This window comes from Mustelus asterias, chromosome 8, assembly GCF_964213995.1.
Source record: "Mustelus asterias chromosome 8, sMusAst1.hap1.1, whole genome shotgun sequence".
Taxonomy (NCBI): domain Eukaryota; kingdom Metazoa; phylum Chordata; class Chondrichthyes; order Carcharhiniformes; family Triakidae; genus Mustelus; species Mustelus asterias.
Window position 1 is genome coordinate 68,253,603 of NC_135808.1, and position 20,547 is coordinate 68,274,149.

Below are 20,547 nucleotides of genomic sequence, written 5' to 3' on the forward strand. Positions count from 1 at the left end.
CTCTATTACTACCTCTGGCAGCTTGTTCCAGACACTCACCACCCTCTGCGTGAAAAAATTGCCCCTCTGGACACTTTTGTATCTCTCCCCTCTCACCTTAAACCTATGCCCTCTAGCTTTAGACTCCCCTACCTTTGGGAAAAGATATTGACTATCTACCTTGTCTATGCCCCTCATTATTTTATAGACCTCTATAATGTCACCCCTCAGCCTCCTACGCTCCAGAGAAAAAAGTCCCAGTCTATTCAGCCTCTCCTTATAACTCAATCCATCAAGTCCCGGTAGCATCCTAGTAAATCTTTTCTGCACTCTTTCTAGTTTAATAATATCCTTTCTATAATAGGGTGACCAGAATTGCACACAGTATTCCAAGTGTGGCCTTACCAATGTCTTGTACAACTTCAACAAGACGTCCCAACTCCTGTATTCAATGTTCTGACCGATGAAACCAAGCATGCCGAATGCCTTCTTCACCACTCTGTCCACCTGTGACTCCACTTTCAAGGAGCTATGAACATGTACCCCTAGATCTCTTTGTTCTGTAACTCTCCCCAACACCCTACCATTCACTGAGTAAGTCCTGCTCTGGTTCAATCTACCAAAATGCATTACCTCGCGTTTGTCTAAATTAAACTCCATCTGCCATTCGTCAGCCCACTGGCCCAATTGGTCAAGATCCCGCTGCAATTGGAGATAACCTCCTCACTGTCCACCATGCCACCAATCTTGGTGTCATCTGCAAACTTACTAACCATGCCCCCTATATTCTCATCCAAATCATTAATATAAATGTCAAATAACAGTGGGCCCAGCACTGATCCCTGAGGCACACCGCTGGTCACAGGCCTCCAGTTTGAAAAACAACTCTCTACAACCACCATCTGGGTTCTGTCAAGAAGCCAATTTTGTATCCATTTAGATACCTCACCCTGGATCCCGTGAGATTTAACTTTATGCAACAACCTACCATGCGGTACCTTGTCAAAGGCCTTACTAAAGTCCATGTAGACAACATCAACTGCACTGCCCTCATCTACCTTCTTGGTTACCCCTTCAAAAAACTAAGGTTTGGTACAATTATAGCAAGACTTCCCTACTTTTATACTCCATTCCCAATTAAGCATAACATTTCAATTTCCTTCCTAATTGCTTATCAGATCTGCTTGCTAACTTGCTGAGATTCATATACAAGAGCACCCAGGTTGCTCTGTACCGCAGCATTATGTCATCTCTCTCCATTTAAATAACATTTGACTTTTCTATCCTTCCCACCTTATACACCATCTGCCAAATTTTGGCCCATTCACTTAACCTCTCCATGTCCCTTTGTAGATTCGTTGTGTCCTCTTCACAACTCACTTTTTTGTATCATCGGCAAATTTAGCTACAATACACTCTGTCCCTTTATCCAGGTCATTAATATAGTTTCTAAACAGTTAAAGTCTCCTCAATGGTCCATGTGACACTCCACTAGTTTCAGGTCAGATGAAGCAGTTTGGGAACATTAGGCTGAATGGTCTGTTTCTGTGCTGTAAATTCAGTGTACCTCTATGCAATCATTTGTTATTTACATTTTTAAAAAACTTTAAAAATCTGGTCTTGTGAAACTGGACAGTCATCACTTCGTAGAAACTGTGAAAAATGTCTGCTTCCTTCAGGTACATTTTGAAAACAGATAGGCCAAAATCTTCCCTCCTCCTTCGTGGCTGGCATTTTCTGGTGTCGGTGACAGTGAATGGAGTTTTGGCTGGAACGCCAGATTTTCCCTTCTCGCTCACAATAGGTCCCGCACTGGACAAGACCGGAGAGTTCAACTCCTTTCCAGTCCCGCCCACCGCGGGAATCATCGCAAGCAGGATGGAGAATTTGACGGACCAGCAAAAGGTCTGTTGACATCTGGCGGCAATTTCCACCGGGACCCAAAGATTCTGCCCCAATTCTTAAAAGCTGATTTGTTATTTAATTTGACAATTGCAGAATTAAGGGTTTGAAAACTAAATGAATTGAACTTTTACACCAGCAGAAACCTACCACTTCAGGAATCAGAGGAAAGTCAAGATGCCAGTAAAGTGAGTTAATAGTCATTTTCTTTTTAAATGAGTGATTTATTTTCACAAGATACAGCATGAAAAATCAATGACTCTATTGTTCTAGAGAATACAATATAATATAAATGATATAAACTGAATATACCAGTAATCTGTTACCGGTGAGAGAGATTCACTGATTGCAATCTATCATTTCATGTTGTATTTACTCCAAAGGAAATGCTGGCGAGCTGACAATGCTTAGGAATTGTTCTTGTTTCCATAGACCAACACCTGAAGAGGCAATGTTATGGTCTGAGTCTATTGATAAGCTGCTGTCTCAGAAAGGTAAAGTCACATTTTACTGTACAGTGCAGTTGTGGTGAACATGTTTTATTCTCTATGCCTTGTTCTGCTATGTCTGTCGTTGAAAGACATTTTCTTGATGTATGTGAGGATAACCTTCTACTATCCCTTCCACTGACCGTTCCACCTGAAACTGAAAGCCTGAAATCTAAAGCGGAAATGTTTCACTTACCCCACGGATGCTGCCAGACCTGCAGAATCATAGAATCATAGAATAGAAGCACAGCATCCCTACAGGAGGCCATTCGGCCCATCAAACCTGCACCAATAACAATCCCACCCAGGCCCTATCCCTGTAACCCCACATATTTACACTGCTAATCTCCTGACATGGCCAATCAACCTAATCTGCACATATTTGGAGTGTAGGAGGAAACCGGAGCACCTGGAGGAAACCTACGCAGACAGTACTTCCAGCATTTTGTGTTTTCCCATTCTCAGTTTTGTAAGAGCCAGCCCATGTTTTCGAAGGTCTGTTCAATGTCCATTCCTTTTCCTCAGCTGGCCTCGCTGCTTTCAGAAACTTCCTCCGGAATGAATTCAGTGAAGAGAACATTGACTTCTGGCTGGCCTGTGAGGACTACAAGAAAATCAAAACTCCTACAAAATTGGCTTCCGAGGCCAAGAAGATTTATTCTCAATTTATTAAAGTTGAGGCCCCCAAAGAAGTATGGAATTTTTGTTGTTATTATTTTAAGATTAAATTGACTTTATGGTTACACCTATCATTGAAATGAAAACCGGAAGAACTTCCCAAAATGTTTTTAAATTTCAATTTTCATATTCAAACATATCCATGGCCCTGCTCATCCTATTGATACAATAATCCATGATAAACATAATTGTCATTTGGGAAAGTATAGGCCAGGTCATTGAGTGTATTTAAAACAGAGATAGACAGATTCTTTATTGGTAAGGGAATCAAAGGTTTCGGGGAAAAGGCAGGAGAATGGGGTTGAGAAACTTATCAGCCATGATTGAATTGCGGAGCAGATGGGATGGGCCGAATGGCCTAATTCCGCTCCTATATCTAGTGGCCTTATGGTCCAATAAATGAATGATTTTTTAAACGCAAATCATATACAACTAAAATAAAAGCAAAATACTGCAGATGTTGGAATCTGAAACAAAAACAGAAAATGCTGGAAAATCTCAGCAGGTCTGACAGCATCTGTGGAGAGAGAATAGAGCCAACATTTTGAGTCTGAATCACCCTTCATCAGAGCTGAGAGCAAAGAGAATCAGCAGAGATTTATACTGTGAAGATGGGCTATAATTGGACAAAGGGGATGTAAATGAGGATGAAGAAGGCTGAGAAAGGTACTAAAAGTGTCCATTAAGTGATCAGAATGTGCGAATGGCAGAACAAAGGTAGAGATGGTTAAGGAACTGCCTGACTAATTTATAACTAATTACTTCAGTTCTCTGATGAAGTTGAATCATAAATTCCCTCTCACGCAGAAGGAAGCCATTCGGGCCATTGAACCTGCACCAACAACAGTCCCACCCAAGCCCCATCCTCGTAACCCCAGGTATTTACCCTGCTAGACCCCTGACACTAAGCGGCAATTTAACATGGCCAATCCAGCTAACCTGAGGAAACCAGAACACATGGAGGAAACCCATGCAGACACGGGGGGAACGTGCAAACTCCACACAGACAACCACCCGAGGCCTGAATTGAACTGGTCCCTGGCACTGTGAGGCAGCAGTGCTAACCACTGTGCCGCCGTGCTGTCCAGAAGCAGGAGAGTTGTTGATGGTAAACAGGTTGATGTGTATCTGAACTTTCAATAAGTGTTTGAGAAAATGCCACATAATAGACTTGCTCGCAAGATTCAATTCCATGGAATTAAAGGGACAGTAGTAAGCACAGATCCAAAATTGGCTGAAGGATAAAAAGCAAAAAGGGGCAATGATCATTTTTTTTTCAGATTGGAAGGAAGTATAATAGTGTTGTTACCCAGGGGTCAGTATTAGAGCTACTACACTTTTTGCTCTTCAGAACAAGAGACACTGGCTGGAATTCTCCAGCTGTTCACGCCAGCGGGATTCTCTGGCCCTGCCTGCGGCGCACCCCCTGTCGCAGGTTTCCCGGTGGAATGGGGTGGCTTTAATGGGACATCCCAATGACAGTAGCAGGACCAGAGGACCACACTACCAGTGAACGGTACACTGCCTCCCGCTGCCGAAAAAAATCGCTGAGGAGAGGCCAGAGAATCTCACCCACAAATTCAAAGTAAATTCATCAACTCTTGTGATGTCGCAATAGAACTCTGAAATCTCAGGATTTTGCTCAGGCACTCAATAACACATCTTTCATAGGCTGCTACATCCTTCTCCTCTCCTGGATGGATCATATGCCAAGGCTCCTTGGGCAACACCTTCCAAACCCACAACAGCTAACAAGAACAAGAGCAGCAGACACATGGGAACACAACCACTTGGAAGTTGCCCTCTAAGTCACACACTATCTTGGCTTGGAACTATATTGCTGTTCCTTCACTGTCACTGGGTCAAGAACCTGAAATTCCTTCCCTGACGGCACTGTGGGTGTGCCTACACCATATGGCCTGCATCAGTTCAAGAAGTCGGCTCATTGCTACTGTCTTGAGGGAAATTGGGGACGGGCTATAAATGCTGGCCTAGCCAGCGAAGCCCACATCCTGGAAATGAGTTTTTAAAATTACAGCCAGAATCCCAGATTGTCAGTGGCACTAGGCTGGTTTTCAGGTACAGGCTGCAAGTATACACTGGGTATATCAGGCTGAGTATTTAATGTTGTTACTGACTGCTGGAATGTTGTGACCAGCAGGAGGAAGAACGTGGCCCAAGTGAGGGAAGAATGCAAACAGCCTTTTTTATGCTATGGGCTTATTTTAATGGCCAGGGTGGAAAGGCATGGGCAGCCCCACTGCCTGGGCCATTCCTACAGGACACAGTGCAATTCAATGCATGTCAGGCAATTAACTGTTTGACAAACAATAACACCAAAGGCTGGGATGAAAGGGTCATTAAACAAATTAAACATTCAGAAGACTTCGGTATAAACAAACTGACTCTCAACTTTAATGAAGTTTACTGCATGTGAGAAATCCCAGAAGACTTCAGTAAATCAATTTTTATTGCCCTCCCTAAAAAGCCCAGAGCGATCGAATGTGAACTCCATCGCACTATTAATCTGATGAGTCACATTAATATGATCCTTCTTCAAGAATGATGATTAGGGCCAAGATAAACCCAGATATTTCAGCTCTATAATGTGGTTTCGTAGAAGGTAGAGGAACAAGAAATGCTATTTTTATTGTACGCATGCTATCAGAAAGAGCCATAGAGATTAAAAAGATGAATCCTAGTGTTTATTGATTATAGTGAGGCATTTGATGAAGTGAAACATGAAGAATTGATGAACCTGTTATAGTCTCTTGATCTCAATGGCAAAGATCTTAGTGATAACAAATCTATACTGGGGAAAAAAACAGCAGCAGTAAAAGTTGAGATTGATCTAAGCGATTTTATGAAGATTAGAAGAGGTGTCAGATAGAGGAGTGTTTTCTTCTCAGATTTATACAATTTATATAGTGAAAATATTCTTCGAGAGATTGAAGAACTTCCCGGATTATTTGTTGGAGGTTGCAACTTTAATAGTATAAGATACGACAATTACGCCATTGGCAACTCTGAAGATTTTTGGATAGGATAGTGAGTGAAAGTGAGAAGAAAGGGCTGAGCCTCAACTGTAATAAAATTAAATGTCTTGTAGAGTTCAAAAGGAAAACCATACAAAAATATAAAATCACAATGAAGATTGAAATATAAAACAGGCAGACAAATTTTATTCTCCAAGAAGCAGGTTAACAGCAGACAGAACGTGCAATCTAGAATTAAGATCATGGATTGGCATAGCCAAAGGTTCATTTTTAAAAATGAAAAAGATTATTATCAACTCAAAATTAGCAGGAAAACAAAGCTAAGAATCCTAGAATGCTACGTCACAACAATTTTGACACACAGAAGTGAGTGTTAGCTACTCAGCGGAACATTGCAGAGAAGAATTGAGGTTGTTAAGGTTAAGGTTTTTGAGGTGAATAGTGAAGGTATTTTGAATAAGATACCTTGTTCCAGACACTCATCGCACCTAGGGTGGTGAGTGTATCTTGGATAAGATACCTTGTTCCAGACACTCATCGCACCTCGGGTGGTGAGTGTCTGGAACAAGCTGCCAGAGGAAGCAGTAGAGGCGGGTACAATTTTGTCTTTTAAAAAGCATTTAGATAGTTACATGGGTACGATGGGTATAGAGGGATATGGGCCAAATGCAGGCAATTGGGATTAGCTTAGGGGTTTTAAAGAAAAAGGGCGGCATGGACAAGTTGGGCCAAAGGGCCTGTTTCCATGCTGTAAACCTCTATGACTCGATGACTCTAAGTCACACTACCAATGAAGGGGTGTGAGTAAAATCTGAGGCCTGAAAAACTCTGCTGACTGAGATCACGAAGAAACAGTTGGAATTGCGTGAGTGTGTAATTAAAAAAATCATGATTTGGAAAGTCTGATGCCAATGGGAAAGATCAATAATAAAAGAGATCATGGTAGACAAAGAATGATCTTTCCAAAGAGTCTGACAAAATGGATGAAATTAACACCAACAAAAATAATCCACATCTCCAGAGTGAGATTAACATAGAAGTCTATGATTGCCAATGCCCTCTTATAGCATGGCACCTGAAAAGAGAGAGAAATGCCAGGGCTTGAATCCGTCGAAGGATGGAGATCGTGCCTCCGAGAGCTATCAGTCAGTCAGAGGGCAGGGAACTCTTCTGTCCCAGCAGTGCCACTGAGACCGGTGGCCATTGCTGGGACTGCAAAAAAATCTGGACCAGCCACAGTGGAGAAGGTCCAGGATGAAAGAGTCAGGCTCACTGAGGCTAGTCAGGCAAGTTGGAGGGTGGGGTGGTGGATGATAGTTACGAAGGACATGTGGTTGTTGCAGCGATGAGCAGCTTTGTCACTGAGGTGGTTCGTCATGAGTCACAGAGTGCCAGATCAAGATGGCCCTTCCTAAACCCACAAATTTTTACTAGGTCCCAACCCATGTGATGTAGTGTCCCACCCTTCCCCCTACTGCTGGCAGAATGCTGAAGGGCCTCAATTGGCCTCCTTGACCTTCCACGGCCCTGAGTAAATTGCAGGTATTTGGGAAGGTGACAAGCACTCCATCTCTCAAGTTCCCTCTTGATTCTACGGCCCACAACCACATTCTCCCAGCCAGAGGCAGGAACTGCAAGGTCAAAGACAGGGGCTGCAGCAGAGTGTCACCTGGCTTCTGACCCACTCTCCCAGGGAGTACATCTTCCTGTGGGAAGCACAGCATCACAGAATTGTCCCTCAGTCCTCTCCTATACATGACCAGGAACAAAGGGAAGTTCTCATTCTAACAGGTGCAGGTTAGGACCAAGAAGTCCAGGATTGAGAATGACCAGAATACAGCCACAGGAAATTGGTCAGCTTTTTGTCCTCAACAACATAGAGACGTGATTAAAAACTTTAATCATCCAAGACCTCTAAACAATGGAAGAATTTTTGGGTTATATTTAAATCTGCCAAGTTTAATTGATTTTAATTGATTTGCAGTCTGCGGGTGTAATTGCTTGCTGCTCGGTTCAGAGCTAGCTATGGGTATATTGGCAGGAAAAAGGTAGGTGCACAAGAAAGAATTAAATGAAAAAGGGATATTTGGCCCAGATAGCCTGCTATTTAGAATGCACAAAGAAAGTTTTAATAGCCATTTCCATTGCCCCTATACATGCATACAATCCACATAATAACCAGCAAGTTGTAGTCAGAGTTAGTTGTAACGTCCATACATGCATCAATTAGGCTGCCAACTGTTGCTGAATGTAGTCTTTGAGGTTTCATCACATGACGTCTCATCTCCAATTCCCCAACCAGTAAAGAGCCAATTTATTTTAGTCTTCTTGATATTTTCCATGGGAGATGGAAGCAGAGTGGCAATATCACTAGACTAGTATTCCAGATTAATGCTCTGGTGCCCAGGTTTCAAATCCCATGATGGATTTGACAGCTGGCAAAATTTGAATGAACATAAAGTTAGTCTCATGACTAATGGTGACTGTGAAACCATCCCATGTTATAAAAACCCATCTTATTCACTAATGTCCTGTAGGGGAGGAAACCTGCCATTCTTGCCTGGTCTTATCTGGCCTACATGTGACTCCAGACCCACAGCAATGCGGTCGCAACACCAACTCAAAGGTTTCTGGTGCATGTGGGGAAAATCAATGAGAATGCCCTAGCAAGCTGTACAATCTCAAACTGCCCTAGCAAGCTGTACAATCTCAAACTGCCCTAGCAAGCTGTACAATCTCAAACTGCCCTAGCAAGCTACACAATTTAAGGGTAATTTTGGTCTCACTTCCCATGAAATATATTTTTTAAAATTTGATAAACAAATAAAACAGGAGCTGGAATTTTCCATCACCGTGAAAGACTGGAAAATTCCAACTTGGGAGTGTGCAAGATCACACGGTGGCACAGTGGTCGGCACTGCTGCCTCACAGCGCCAGGGACTCGGGTTCGATTCCGGCCGCAGATGAATGCCTGTGGAGTTTTCACATTCTCCCCGTGTCTGCGTGTGTTTCCTCTGGGTGCTCCGGTTTCCTCCCACACTCCAAAAATGTGTAGGTTAGGTGGATTAGCGGTGTAAATACATGGGGTTATAGGGATTTGGGTCTGGGTAAATTGCTCTTTCAAAGAGTTAGTGCAAACTCTGAATGGCCTGTTTCTGCACTGTAGGGATTCTATGATATAATCTGTTCATAACAACAATGGAGACAGCGCCACAGAAGTCAAAGGGCCTCCTAGTGGGGCATGCTGCATTGCCAGGTGCATTCTACTGTTGACATGTTGCTGGGAAGGGCATTCTCACTGATTTTCCCCACATGCACCAGAAACCTTTGAGTTGGTGTTGCGATAATAACACTCAGCCCTACCGGCTCATTTGGCAGGGAGTGTTACTGCAGGAAGCTGATGTTGCTATTGACACAAAGGTTATGACAGGTATGGGGACGGTTATTGCAGTGTGACAGAGAGATGGAGCAGAGGCCACAGAGAGGGGCAAATCTGTGCCACATCCTCTGCCAGATTGGAGCCAGACTCCTCCATGTTCCGTGACATGACAGAAGGCAATGTGGTAGCTTTTGCATCAAGTGCGGATCCTCATCAGATTCCTCTTGTACACTGCCCCATCAAGTTCCTCACCTGATTCCCCTTGAATCAGGCTTGTCTGCAACCTCACCCTCTGGTGAGCTGGCACACAAACTATCCTTTCCCCCTGACCAATGCGCAGCACATTTTTACCCAGTGACTCCCCTTGTGCAAACCCAGCCTTTAGGTTGCATGGAGTGCCAGTATCTGAACTGTTGTCCGTGAGGATCAGGTGGAGTAATGGAGCCTTCAACAGTGCCGTGATGCTGCCCTCTTTCCTCCTCTTGGGTTTGCTGTGGATTGGCAGACATCCTGGGCACCTAAAAGCAGCAAGTTAGAAAGAGGAAGGTCAGACATGAGGAAAAGATGGGCGAGGTGGAAAGCAAGAGGGACTATGAACGTGCCATTTGCAGCTTGCTTATCATTCTGGATGAGGGTGAGGCAGGATGAGAGTGGGCTGGGAGTTGGGAAGGGGCACAAGACAGGAGCATACCTTCATTCTCAATGTTCTCAGTGATGCCAGGTGCCATGGACTCTGTTGCAGCCTCAAGATATGGCGAACATCCTCTCTGTGTGGGGCTTAGAAGAGACATACGTCTTGGACCCTCACTGACCTTATTTTAAGCTTTCCAATTTATTGATATTTGAATTAGGATTTACTGGAACCAATATAGTGGGTATGTTGAGTTTAATGGGAGTTTAAGATGGAATATAACATACTGGATATACAGCATATGATTATGACAGGCAGTGAGTATCATTCCAGATCAGACAGAGCTGCTAGCACGCATAAACAATTCTTTCATTCTTCTTCTTTCACTTATCTTCTTGGTGCCTCAAATTTTCATGACTAATGAAGACATGAATCTAGCATTAAGAATTTCTGCTCATCACCACCTACATTGAGGTCTCCCAAAGACTCCTCCATTATACCCTTTGTCAGGGTTGGGTCTAGCTGGGTTATTAACAGGGCCTGGTTGCCCTATAAAGATTTACTTTATTTGAAATATCCACGAAAAGTCCTTTATCAAAACCACAGAGTAAAACCACCTGCCATTACCTTCTTGAGCCTTTGCACGTTCCTCCTCTCCTTGATCAATCACACATTTAGCCTTTGCTTATCTCTTCATCCACCCCAGAAACATTCCCTCTCTAGCTGTCAAACTATCTCTACGACATTTCCTTTTTTGTATCTGTCCTATTGTCATTTATTTATGCTCAAAGTTGTTCAGAAGGTTTGTGTATGAGCTGTTTATAATGGTTACCCAATCTAAGATCCAATTCCTTATCAGACTATTGAACTATCTATTCTAATCTACTTGCGCACATTAACTCGCATATTTTGGCATACATTTTAATAAAACAATGTTAAATAAAATTCCTAAAACAGCAAACAGTTGTTTCTTTTAAGTATCCATGCTAAGAATTACAGAGGACCAGAGGGACCCTGAAGGCAGCAGGACACATAGATATGGTGGTTAAAAAAGCATATGGGATTCTTGCCTTTATTAGTCAAGAACATAGAACATAAGAGCAGGGAAGTTATGATGAGCTGTATAAAACAATGGTTAGGCCACAACTAGAGTACTGTGTGCACTTCTGGTCACCACACTATAGGAAGGATGTGATTGCACAAGAAAGGATGCAGAGAGGTTCACCAGGATGTTGCCTGGGAGCATTTCAGCTATGAAGTAAGGCTTGTTAGGCTGGATTATTCTCCTTAAAGCAAAGAAGACTGAGGGGGGGACCTGATTGAGGTCCAAAATTATGAGGGACATAGATAGTGTGGATAGGAAAAAACTTTTCCCCTTAGTAGAGGGGTCTGTAACTAGGGGGCATAGATTTAAGGTAAGGAGTGGGGGATTTAGAAGGGACTTGAGGAAAAGCTTTTTTACCCAGAGGGTGGTGGGAATCTGGAAATCACTACCTGAAGGGGCGGTAGAGGTGGAAACCTTCATAACGTTTAAGAAGCATTATGATGAGCATTTGAAATGTCATAGTATACGAGGCTATGGACCAAATGTTGGAAAGTAGGATTAGAATAGATAGGTGCTTGATGGCCAGCACAGACATAATGGGCCAAAGGGCCTCTTTCTGTGGTGTAAAACTCCATAATTATCATCACTCATCACCCAAGAATATTCATTTCACTAGCTTTGTTATTAGACAAGTTTCCAGGAAACAGTTGTCTAATAACTGTTTCCAGGAAACAGTTTCCAGGAAAACAAAACTCCAACACTGACCTATTCCTTTACCTGTTTCACAGACTGCTAAATATTTGTTTATTCCAAGCATATTTCTAATGTTTAGCATCAATTCTGCTCCGCCCCTTTCTATCGAATGTCACCTTGTCCTGCAAGAGAGAAGGCAGAATGTTAGTGATTGTGTTATATTGTTTGAATGATGTGCCTGCCATAGCTGAATGGCTGCAGATATATGAAAGCAGTAGGAGTTGGGTGTGAATTATGCTTCATTGGAGTGTGCGTCAAGTTGAGCTGGAGTATCTGGATGTTAGGTGAGAGACCTGAGTGCGAGAGACTGGTACGGATGAGTGATGTGGTGTGTTGCACTGAGCAGCATGAGAGGATGTTAGAGCAATGGGTAGCACAGTGGTTAGCACTGCTGCCTCATAACGATAGGGACCTAGGTTCAGTTCCGGCCTTGGGTGACTATCTGTATGGAGTTTGCACGTTCTCCCTGTGGCTGCATGGGTTTCCTCCGGGAGCTCCAGTTTCCTCCCACAGTCCAAAAGACATGCTAGTTAGGTGCATTGGCCATGCTAAATTCTCCCTCAGTGTACCTGAACAGGCACCGGAGTGTGGCAACTAGGGGATTTTCGCAGTAACTTCATTGCAGCGTTAATGTAAGCCTGCTTGTGACAATAATATTTAAACTTAAACTTAAACCTACACAGTGATGTAAGGAGGCACATTATCCAGACCCAGGGTCAGTGTTGAGCAGAGGTGAGTTATGATCTATATGGAGCTAGCTCCCGGCCAGTACCTTTTACTGTACTTGTTTCAAAGCAGTTAAAAGTTTTGAAACTAAAAAAGTTATGCCACTGCCATTCTTGAAAGAGCAACAAGATTTAAAGCTGTAACTGCAAAAAGATTAAATGACCATGAATCAAAAATACAACTTACAGATCAATCTAGACTTCTCCAAGGTACAAACCCAATGGGAACTGTGGCATCCCTGAGAAGCCATTGTTTTACATTACTGAGTACATCAGATTTGAGTAAAAAATCAGAAGAAGAACCAGCAACACCAAAGCCTACCACTCCTCCAATAGAATGGCGAACGAGATATGGAAGAGTTATAAGGCTTCTAGACCACCTGAACCTGTAAATTTGAGGATGTGAATTCAAGGGGGAGATGGAAGAATATTATAATAGTGCGAATACTGTAATAGCATTAATGTGGTAACAACAATGTAAACTCATGAGACTGATAACAACGTATGACATGAAGTAATCTAGTATAACTCCATATGCAATGGATGAAGACTTGGGATGAAATGTAGTGTAAGATCTGTCACATACAGGGTAAATGTGGGACTGAGTACAATACCGTTCACATGGTGCTATAAGAAGGCTCATGACACAGGCACAGTCAGTGCGGTGTTGAGAGAGAAAGGATAAGACATAAGCATGGAGATAGTTCCTAACCTGTACCCCTTATTGTACATGGGTAAATAGCTCTATTTGTTAATAAAGACTTATGGTTAACCTACCAAAGATGACACAGACTTCTTTCAGAGACAGCGCTCTGTAGGCAACATCCTCCCTGCAGCCACCTGCTTCGAATTTCTCCTGAGGGTCCTCCTGCAAGGCTTCCTGAGTACCTGTGAAACCTACTCCTGTCTATCTTCATCATTGGAATGCTCTCTGTTTGGTGTTCCATCTTCCTTGTTTAGAATTACAGCAATAAAATGCAGCAGCAGCCTCCTGTAAATTGGTGCAACTTAAGAGGGACAGACTGCCTTTAAGAACATTCACTTGCTGAGCACTCAGGCAGCCAGCAGTATTGGCATTGCTTGGATCAGTGCTACAACCATGTAAATAAAACCATAGAAAATTACAGCTCAGAAACAGGTCTTTTGGCCCTTCTTGTCTGTGCCAAACCATTTTTTGCCTAGTCCCACTGACCTGCACTTGGACCATATCCCTCCACAACCCCTCTCATCCATGAACCTGTCCAAGTTTTTCTTAAATGTTAAAAGCATTTACTACTTTATCCAGAAGCTCATTCCACACTCCCACCACTCTCTGCATGAAGAAGCCCCCCGTAATATTCCCTTTAAACTTTTCTCCTTTCACCCTTAACCCATGCCCTCTGGTTTTTTTCTCCCCTAGTCTCAGTGGAAAAAGGTGGCAAATTGCCACCTACCTCCAGAATTACTGCCACTGAATTATCCAATGCCTAAGGCGCAAGTAGATAATGAGTCATGAGCACCTACCAGATCTAGCCTAATTTCTTGCTATGCCACCTATGGTTTATCCTCCCGGGTCACTCACAGCTGTGTCCTGGAGTATAATCTTTAACTCCTGGAGATTCCAAGGTTGGTTAGCTCAAATCCCAACCGCCATTTGCTCAGACCAATGAAGTTTAGGATTAAACCTTCTTGCTTTGTTGAGCTCATAGCCACACAGCATGCACATTTACCTATGAAGTTGCATACACGTGTTAAAAGACGCTTGCAGGAATCTAATCAGCAGGTATAGCAAGGAAATGTCACCCAATGATATTCATTTTCACACCTTCACTTTCTTTCTCACAGATTAACATTGATTTTGCCACACGAGAGCATATTAACAAAAGCATCGGTGAGCCAAGTCCCTCCAGCTTTGATGTGGCGCAGAAGCTAATCTACAGCCTGATGGCAAAAGACTGTTATCCCAGATTCCTGAAATCCAGCTGCTACCTGGAATTGGTAAATAAGATGGACAACAGTCAGTCGAAATGAAGCCATTCTGTTCCTGGCATTATGGAGAATGAGCAATGGGGAGTCAGTCCAGAAATTGTCGTTAGATGCCAGCTGGATACTAACAATTTTTGAAGTGATTTAAGACTGTCTGGATTGCTCAGGCCAGCCTGAAATAATTAATGACAAAAGTGATTAATGAAATGTTCCCAAATGTTTGAACTGCTCAAATCCTAAAGAAGAATACATTAAGTTTCTTATTGTCAGACGGCTTGAATGTCCCTGTGTTAACGTTCTCCAGGACTCACCTCAACACTGTACTGTAGAATGTTAAACCTTGTTGTTACTAATGTTGTGGGCCTCCCAGTGAAGTTGTCCTTATTTGGCATCTAACTTTGAGCTCCGCTGTTGAAAATAATAGACCTTTAGCCAGAAACAGTAAGCAAAATATTTTGCACCAAAAGGTCCATAATTACACAAATTAGAACAATGATGTTTGCCTACATTGGGACACAGTTATTGGTTAACCCTTGACATGAACCCACATTTCTTCCAGTAACCCGGCCATCACACTGACCTTAACTTCCTGATTGGTGTGTTTCAAATAGGCTTTGACATAATTCTAAAAGACCCTTGTCAGAATGACCCTTGTAAACAGAGGCATTACTCATTATAGGTGGCACCTTTCTCCATTTTTGATATAAGGAGCTTTTTGCTTTCTGCATTTACTTGCATAAAGCATTTGACAGAAAGAGAACATCTAAACAAAGAACTGGATTAAAGACATCCACTGCAAATTTGACAGCAATGCACTTTAAGTGACTTAGGAGAGCAGAGCAACTCCTTTAATTGTCTTTACATTTGATAAGGAAGACGGCTAAAGCACTTTTTACAGACTCTGTAATAGCTTACAACTGTCTTTGGCTACTCAAGCCATTTATTAGGGTCGCCAGCTATTATTTTGCTACGATCAACTGCTGTCGTGATTTCCAATCTTATCTCTTTCTAATAGCTACTTTTGAAATGTTTTATAGTCTTAACAACAGAGTAAAATCATGCTGAAATTCAGATTGTTGTACTGTGTTTTAGCTTTAACCTAAGTAGTACTTGATTCTTTTCTAGGGGGTCTGTGATTGGTAATAGCTGTTTGAACTCTGTTCAATAAATTGAATTGTGATTTGATAGTTTATTCAGGATACTTGACAGATAAGATTTTGAAGTTAAAACCTTTTGGACGCCTTGTTGTCAAAGCCGGGATGATTTTCTGTCTGCCTCGGATTATGGCCATACATTTGTCACCCAAAGGTGGCACAGTGGTTAGCACTACTGCCTCACAGCGCCAAGGATTCAGGTTCAATTCCGGCCTCGAGTCATTGTCTGTGTGGAGTCTGTACATTCTCCCCGTGTCTGCGTGGGTTTCCTCCGGGTACTCCGGTTTCCTCCCAGAGTCCAAAGATGTACAGGTTAGCTTGATTAGCCACTATGCCTCTGCCTCCTCTGTTTTCAGGTGAAACCAAGATGGAAACAGTAAAATGCAATTTTTTATGGAAACTGCAAGATTAGGAGGGTGAGTTTAGCATCTACGATATAGTTAGTGAACACATTATCGCATTCATATGGAATACCTGCAGTGTACTACTTTAACACATATAAACAGATGTATTAAAATACTGTGCACAATTTTTTGTATGAAGTTGGTAATACATTCAGCATGAATATTGCCAGCTTGAATTTCGCTCCATCATTCTTAATCCCACTGTCAGTGGTTGCTTATAATGTATAATAATTCATGGCTCGTATTTAAAATAAAGTTTGGTTTTGCAATTTAGTTATTGTTAATGAGTGCGATTTATTTTCAACAGCCAGAAATCAGAGATGAAAGGAAGTAGACCACGCAACTTGGAAAGCGTAGAGGGGAAGGTAAATCAGAAGGTGACACTCTAATGTCAGGGGACTAGCAGGGTAAATATGTGGGGTTACGGGGATAGGGCCTGGATGGGATTGTGGTCAGTGCAGGCTCGATGGGCCGAGTGGCCTCCTTCAGCACTGTAGGAATTCTATGATTCTATGAAAGTTAAAGTTGGTTCTAATACTATGGCAGAAGCTGTAAGATGTAATATATACCGACAGGCCATGCATTCCCTGTTATTCGCTGTTACATTTCGCCTCACTGAGCACACTCAGAAATGCCGCTCTTTAATCACCTTCTGATTTACCTTCTCCTCTACGCTTCCCAAGTTACGTGGTCTACTTCCTTTCATCTCTGATTTCTGGCTGTTAAAAATAAATCGCACTCATTAACAATAACTAAATTGCAAAAACAAACTTTATTTTAAATACGAGCCACGAATTATTATACATTATAAGCAACCACTGACAGTGGGATTAAGAATGATGGAGCGAAATTCAAGCTGGCAATATTCATGCTGAATGCATTACCAACTTCATACGAAAAATTGTGCACAGTATTTTAATACATCTGTTTATATGTGTTAAAGTAGCACACTGCAGGTAGTCCATATGAACGCGATAATGTGTTCACTAAATATATCATAGACACTAAACTCACCCTCTTAATCTCGCAGTTTCCATAAAAAAATTGTAGTTTACTGTTTCCATCTTGGTTTTATCTGAAACCAGAGGAGGTAATGACATAGTGGTATTGTCACTGGATTAGTAATCCAGAAACCCAGGTCTAGTGACCTGGGCTCAAATCCCACCACGGCAGATGCGAAATTCGAATTCAATAAAAATCTGGAATTACGAATCTAATGGTGACCATGAAACCATTGTCAATTGTTGTACAAATCCATCTGGTTCACTGATGTCCTTTAGGAGAAACAAAATCTGCTGTCCTTATCTGGATTGGTCCACATGTGGTTGACTCTTAAATGGCCTAGGGATGATCAACAAATGCTGGCCTTGCCAGTGACACTCACATCTTGTCAAAGATTTGAATTGCACTAATTGCTGGTAGCTTTCAATTTTCTCAATGCTTCTGTTGGTGCATGGAAATTCCATCAGCTCCAAGTTCCCAACTGGGATACATGTCACCATTTCTGTGTCATAATCCCACAACTCCTACCCAACAGCATTGTAGGAATACCCCAGTCATGTGGACTGCAGTGGTTCAAGGGAAAGGTTAACCACTCCCTTCTCAAAAGCATTTAGACATGGGCAATAAATGTCAGCCTTGCGAGGAACACCCACATCCTGAGAATGTTTAACTTTTAAATTGACCCCTGCTTCAAAAGTCTTAAAAGGGCAAAAGATGCAATCAGGACCACTTGATATGTCAGAAACAAGCACTCCTCTGCACAATTTATACATAGGTGTTACTTTCAGCATGTTAACACTGGAGTTGTACAGAGAGGAACTTGGTGAGATTTCTATACGTCAGCAGTAGCAATGGGAATTTCTACCTGATAGGAGCTAATTTTACACTGATCTTATGATTATTAATATTCAGCTGTGGGTAATATGGGAAGTACTGGTAATATACCTCGGCATGAATCAAGTTTGCCTACTTGCAATTGAGGTCCCTTGGGAGCCATAGCACAGTGGCACAGTGGTTAGCATTGCTGCCTCATAGTGCCAGGAACCTGGGTTCGATTCCAGGCTTGGGTCACTGTCTGTGCAGAGTCTGCACGTTCTCCCTGTGTCTGCGTGTATTTCCTCCGGGTGCTCCGGTTTCCTCTCATAGTCTGAAAGATGTGCTGGTTAGGTGCATTGGCCGTGCTAAATTCTCCCTCCGTGTACCCGAACAGGCACCGTCTGGAAACTGGTCAGGCAGAGCGCAACAGATGGAAAACGAGGCAGTGCTGATCAAGTAACATCCTCATTCAATGTCACACTCACAGCCACCAGCTCAGACAGCGACATTGTGTGGAATTTAGAGAATAGCTTCGAGGCAGAATACACACACAATAAGACATGGATCATGAACAGCCTGGAGCCAGGGTGGGGGACAAGGATAGCAGATGTATCAGCTCCCCTCAGGGGAGTTCAGACATGAGTTCTGCTGCAGAGGACTCAAACACTTTGTTTGGAGAGGCTACAGAATGAGGCTGATGTGTGTGCACAGTTAAATACGTGGCATTGTCAGGCTTGTCAAAGAAACTACGGAAAATGTTAAGGAGCAAGGAGGAGTCTGGAACTGACCTTGTACAGAGCATGGAAACCCACCCTTTCCAAAATGAAGCAGGTGGCCAACTCTATTAGCATACTTGTGGACCTAGATATGATGTAGCATCTGATAGCTGAAATAAGACCATAAGATATAGGAGCAGAATTAGGCCATTCGGCCCATCAGGTCTGCTCCACCATTCAACCATGGCTGATAACTTTTTCAACCTCATTCTCCAGTCTTTTTCCTGTAACCTTTGATCCCTTTACCAATCAAGAACCTATCTATCTCTGTCTTCAATGCATTCCTTGACCTGGCCTCCACAGCCTTCTGTGACAATGAATTCCATAGACTCACCACCCTCTGGCTTAAGAAATTCCTCCTCATCTCGGTTCTAAAGGGTGGTCTCTTTACACTGAGGCTGTGCCCTCAGATCCTAGTCTTTCCTATGAATGGAAACATTTATCCCACATCCACTCTATCCAGGCCCTTTAGTATTCTGTAAGTTTCAATGGGATCCCCCGTCAGCCTTCTAAACTCCATTGAGTTCAGACCCAGAGTCCTCAAACGCTCCTCAGATGTCAGGCTTTTCATTCCCGGGATCATTCTCGGGAACCTCCTCTGGACTCTCTCCAAGATCAGCATATCCTTTCTTAGATACGGAGCCCAAAACCACTCACAATATTTCAAATGTGGTCTGACCAGAACTTTGTAAAACTCAGCAGTACATCCCTGTTTTTGTATTCTAGTCCTCTCAAAATGAATGCTCACATTGCATTTGCCTTCCTAACTATCAACTCAACCTGCAAGTCAACTTAAAAGAGTCCTCAACTAGGATTCCCAACTCCCTTTGTGCTTCTGATTTCTGAATTTTCTCCCCATTTACAAAATAGTCTATGCCTCTGTTCTTCCTACCAAAGTGCATAACTTCATACTTTCCCACATTGTATTCCATCTGCCATTTCTTTGCCCACTCTCCTAACGCACCCAAGTCCTTCTGCAGCCTCCCCACTTCCTCAATACGACCTGTCCCTCCACCTATCTTTGTATCATCTACAAACTTAGCCACAATGTCTTCAGTTCCTTCATCTAGATCATAAGAACATAAGAACATAAGAAATAGGAGCAGGAGTAGGCCATCTGGCCCTTCGAGCCTGCCCCGCCATTCAACAAGATCATGGCTGATCTGAAGCGAATCAGTTCCACTTACCCGCCTGCTCCCCATAACCCTTAATTCCCTTATCGATCAGAAAACTATCTACCCGTGATTTAAACATATTCAACGAGGAAGCCTCCACCACTTCAATGGGCAGAGAATTCCAGAGATTCACTACCCTCTGAGAGAAGAAGTTCCCCCTCAACTCTGTTCTGAACCGGCCCCCCCTTATTTTGAGGCTGTGCCCTCTAGTTCTGGTTTCCCTTCTAAGTGAAAAGAATCTCTCCACCTCTACCCTATCCTGCCCCTTCATTATCTTATACGTCTCTATAAGATCACCCCTCATCCTTCTAAACTCCAACGAGTACAGACCCAATCTGTTTAATCTCTCCTCATAAGCTACACCCCTCATCTCCGGTATCAACCTGGTGAACCTTCTCTGCACTCCCTCCAAGGCCAATATATCCTTTCGCAAATAAGGGGACCAAAACTGCACACAGTACTCCAGTTGCGGCCTCACCAGTGCCTTGTACAGTTGCAGCAAGACCTCCCTGCTTTTATATTCTATCCCCCTCGCGATAAAGGCCAACATTCCATTCGCCTTCTTGATCACCTGCTGCACCTGCAGACTGAGTTTTTGCATCATTGATGTATAAAGTGAAAGTTTGTGGTCCCAACACTGACCCTGGCGGAACTCCACTAGTCACCGGCTGTCATTCTA

General features: G+C 42.9%; 1 protein-coding gene across 1 annotated transcript in view; it reads left to right on the plus strand.

Annotated features, from left to right (window-relative positions):
* LOC144497740 (regulator of G-protein signaling 21-like) overlaps positions 1-14,586 on the plus strand; it is a 59,745-nt gene extending 45,159 nt beyond the window's left edge. Inside the window, exons 2-4 of the mRNA XM_078219179.1 lie at positions 2,265-2,375; positions 2,895-3,061; positions 14,401-14,586. Of these exons, the coding sequence (XP_078075305.1) occupies positions 2,265-2,375; positions 2,895-3,061; positions 14,401-14,586 (464 nt within the window). The remainder of the gene's footprint in view (positions 1-2,264; positions 2,376-2,894; positions 3,062-14,400) is intronic.
* The last annotated feature ends 5,961 nt before the right edge of the window (positions 14,587-20,547 follow it).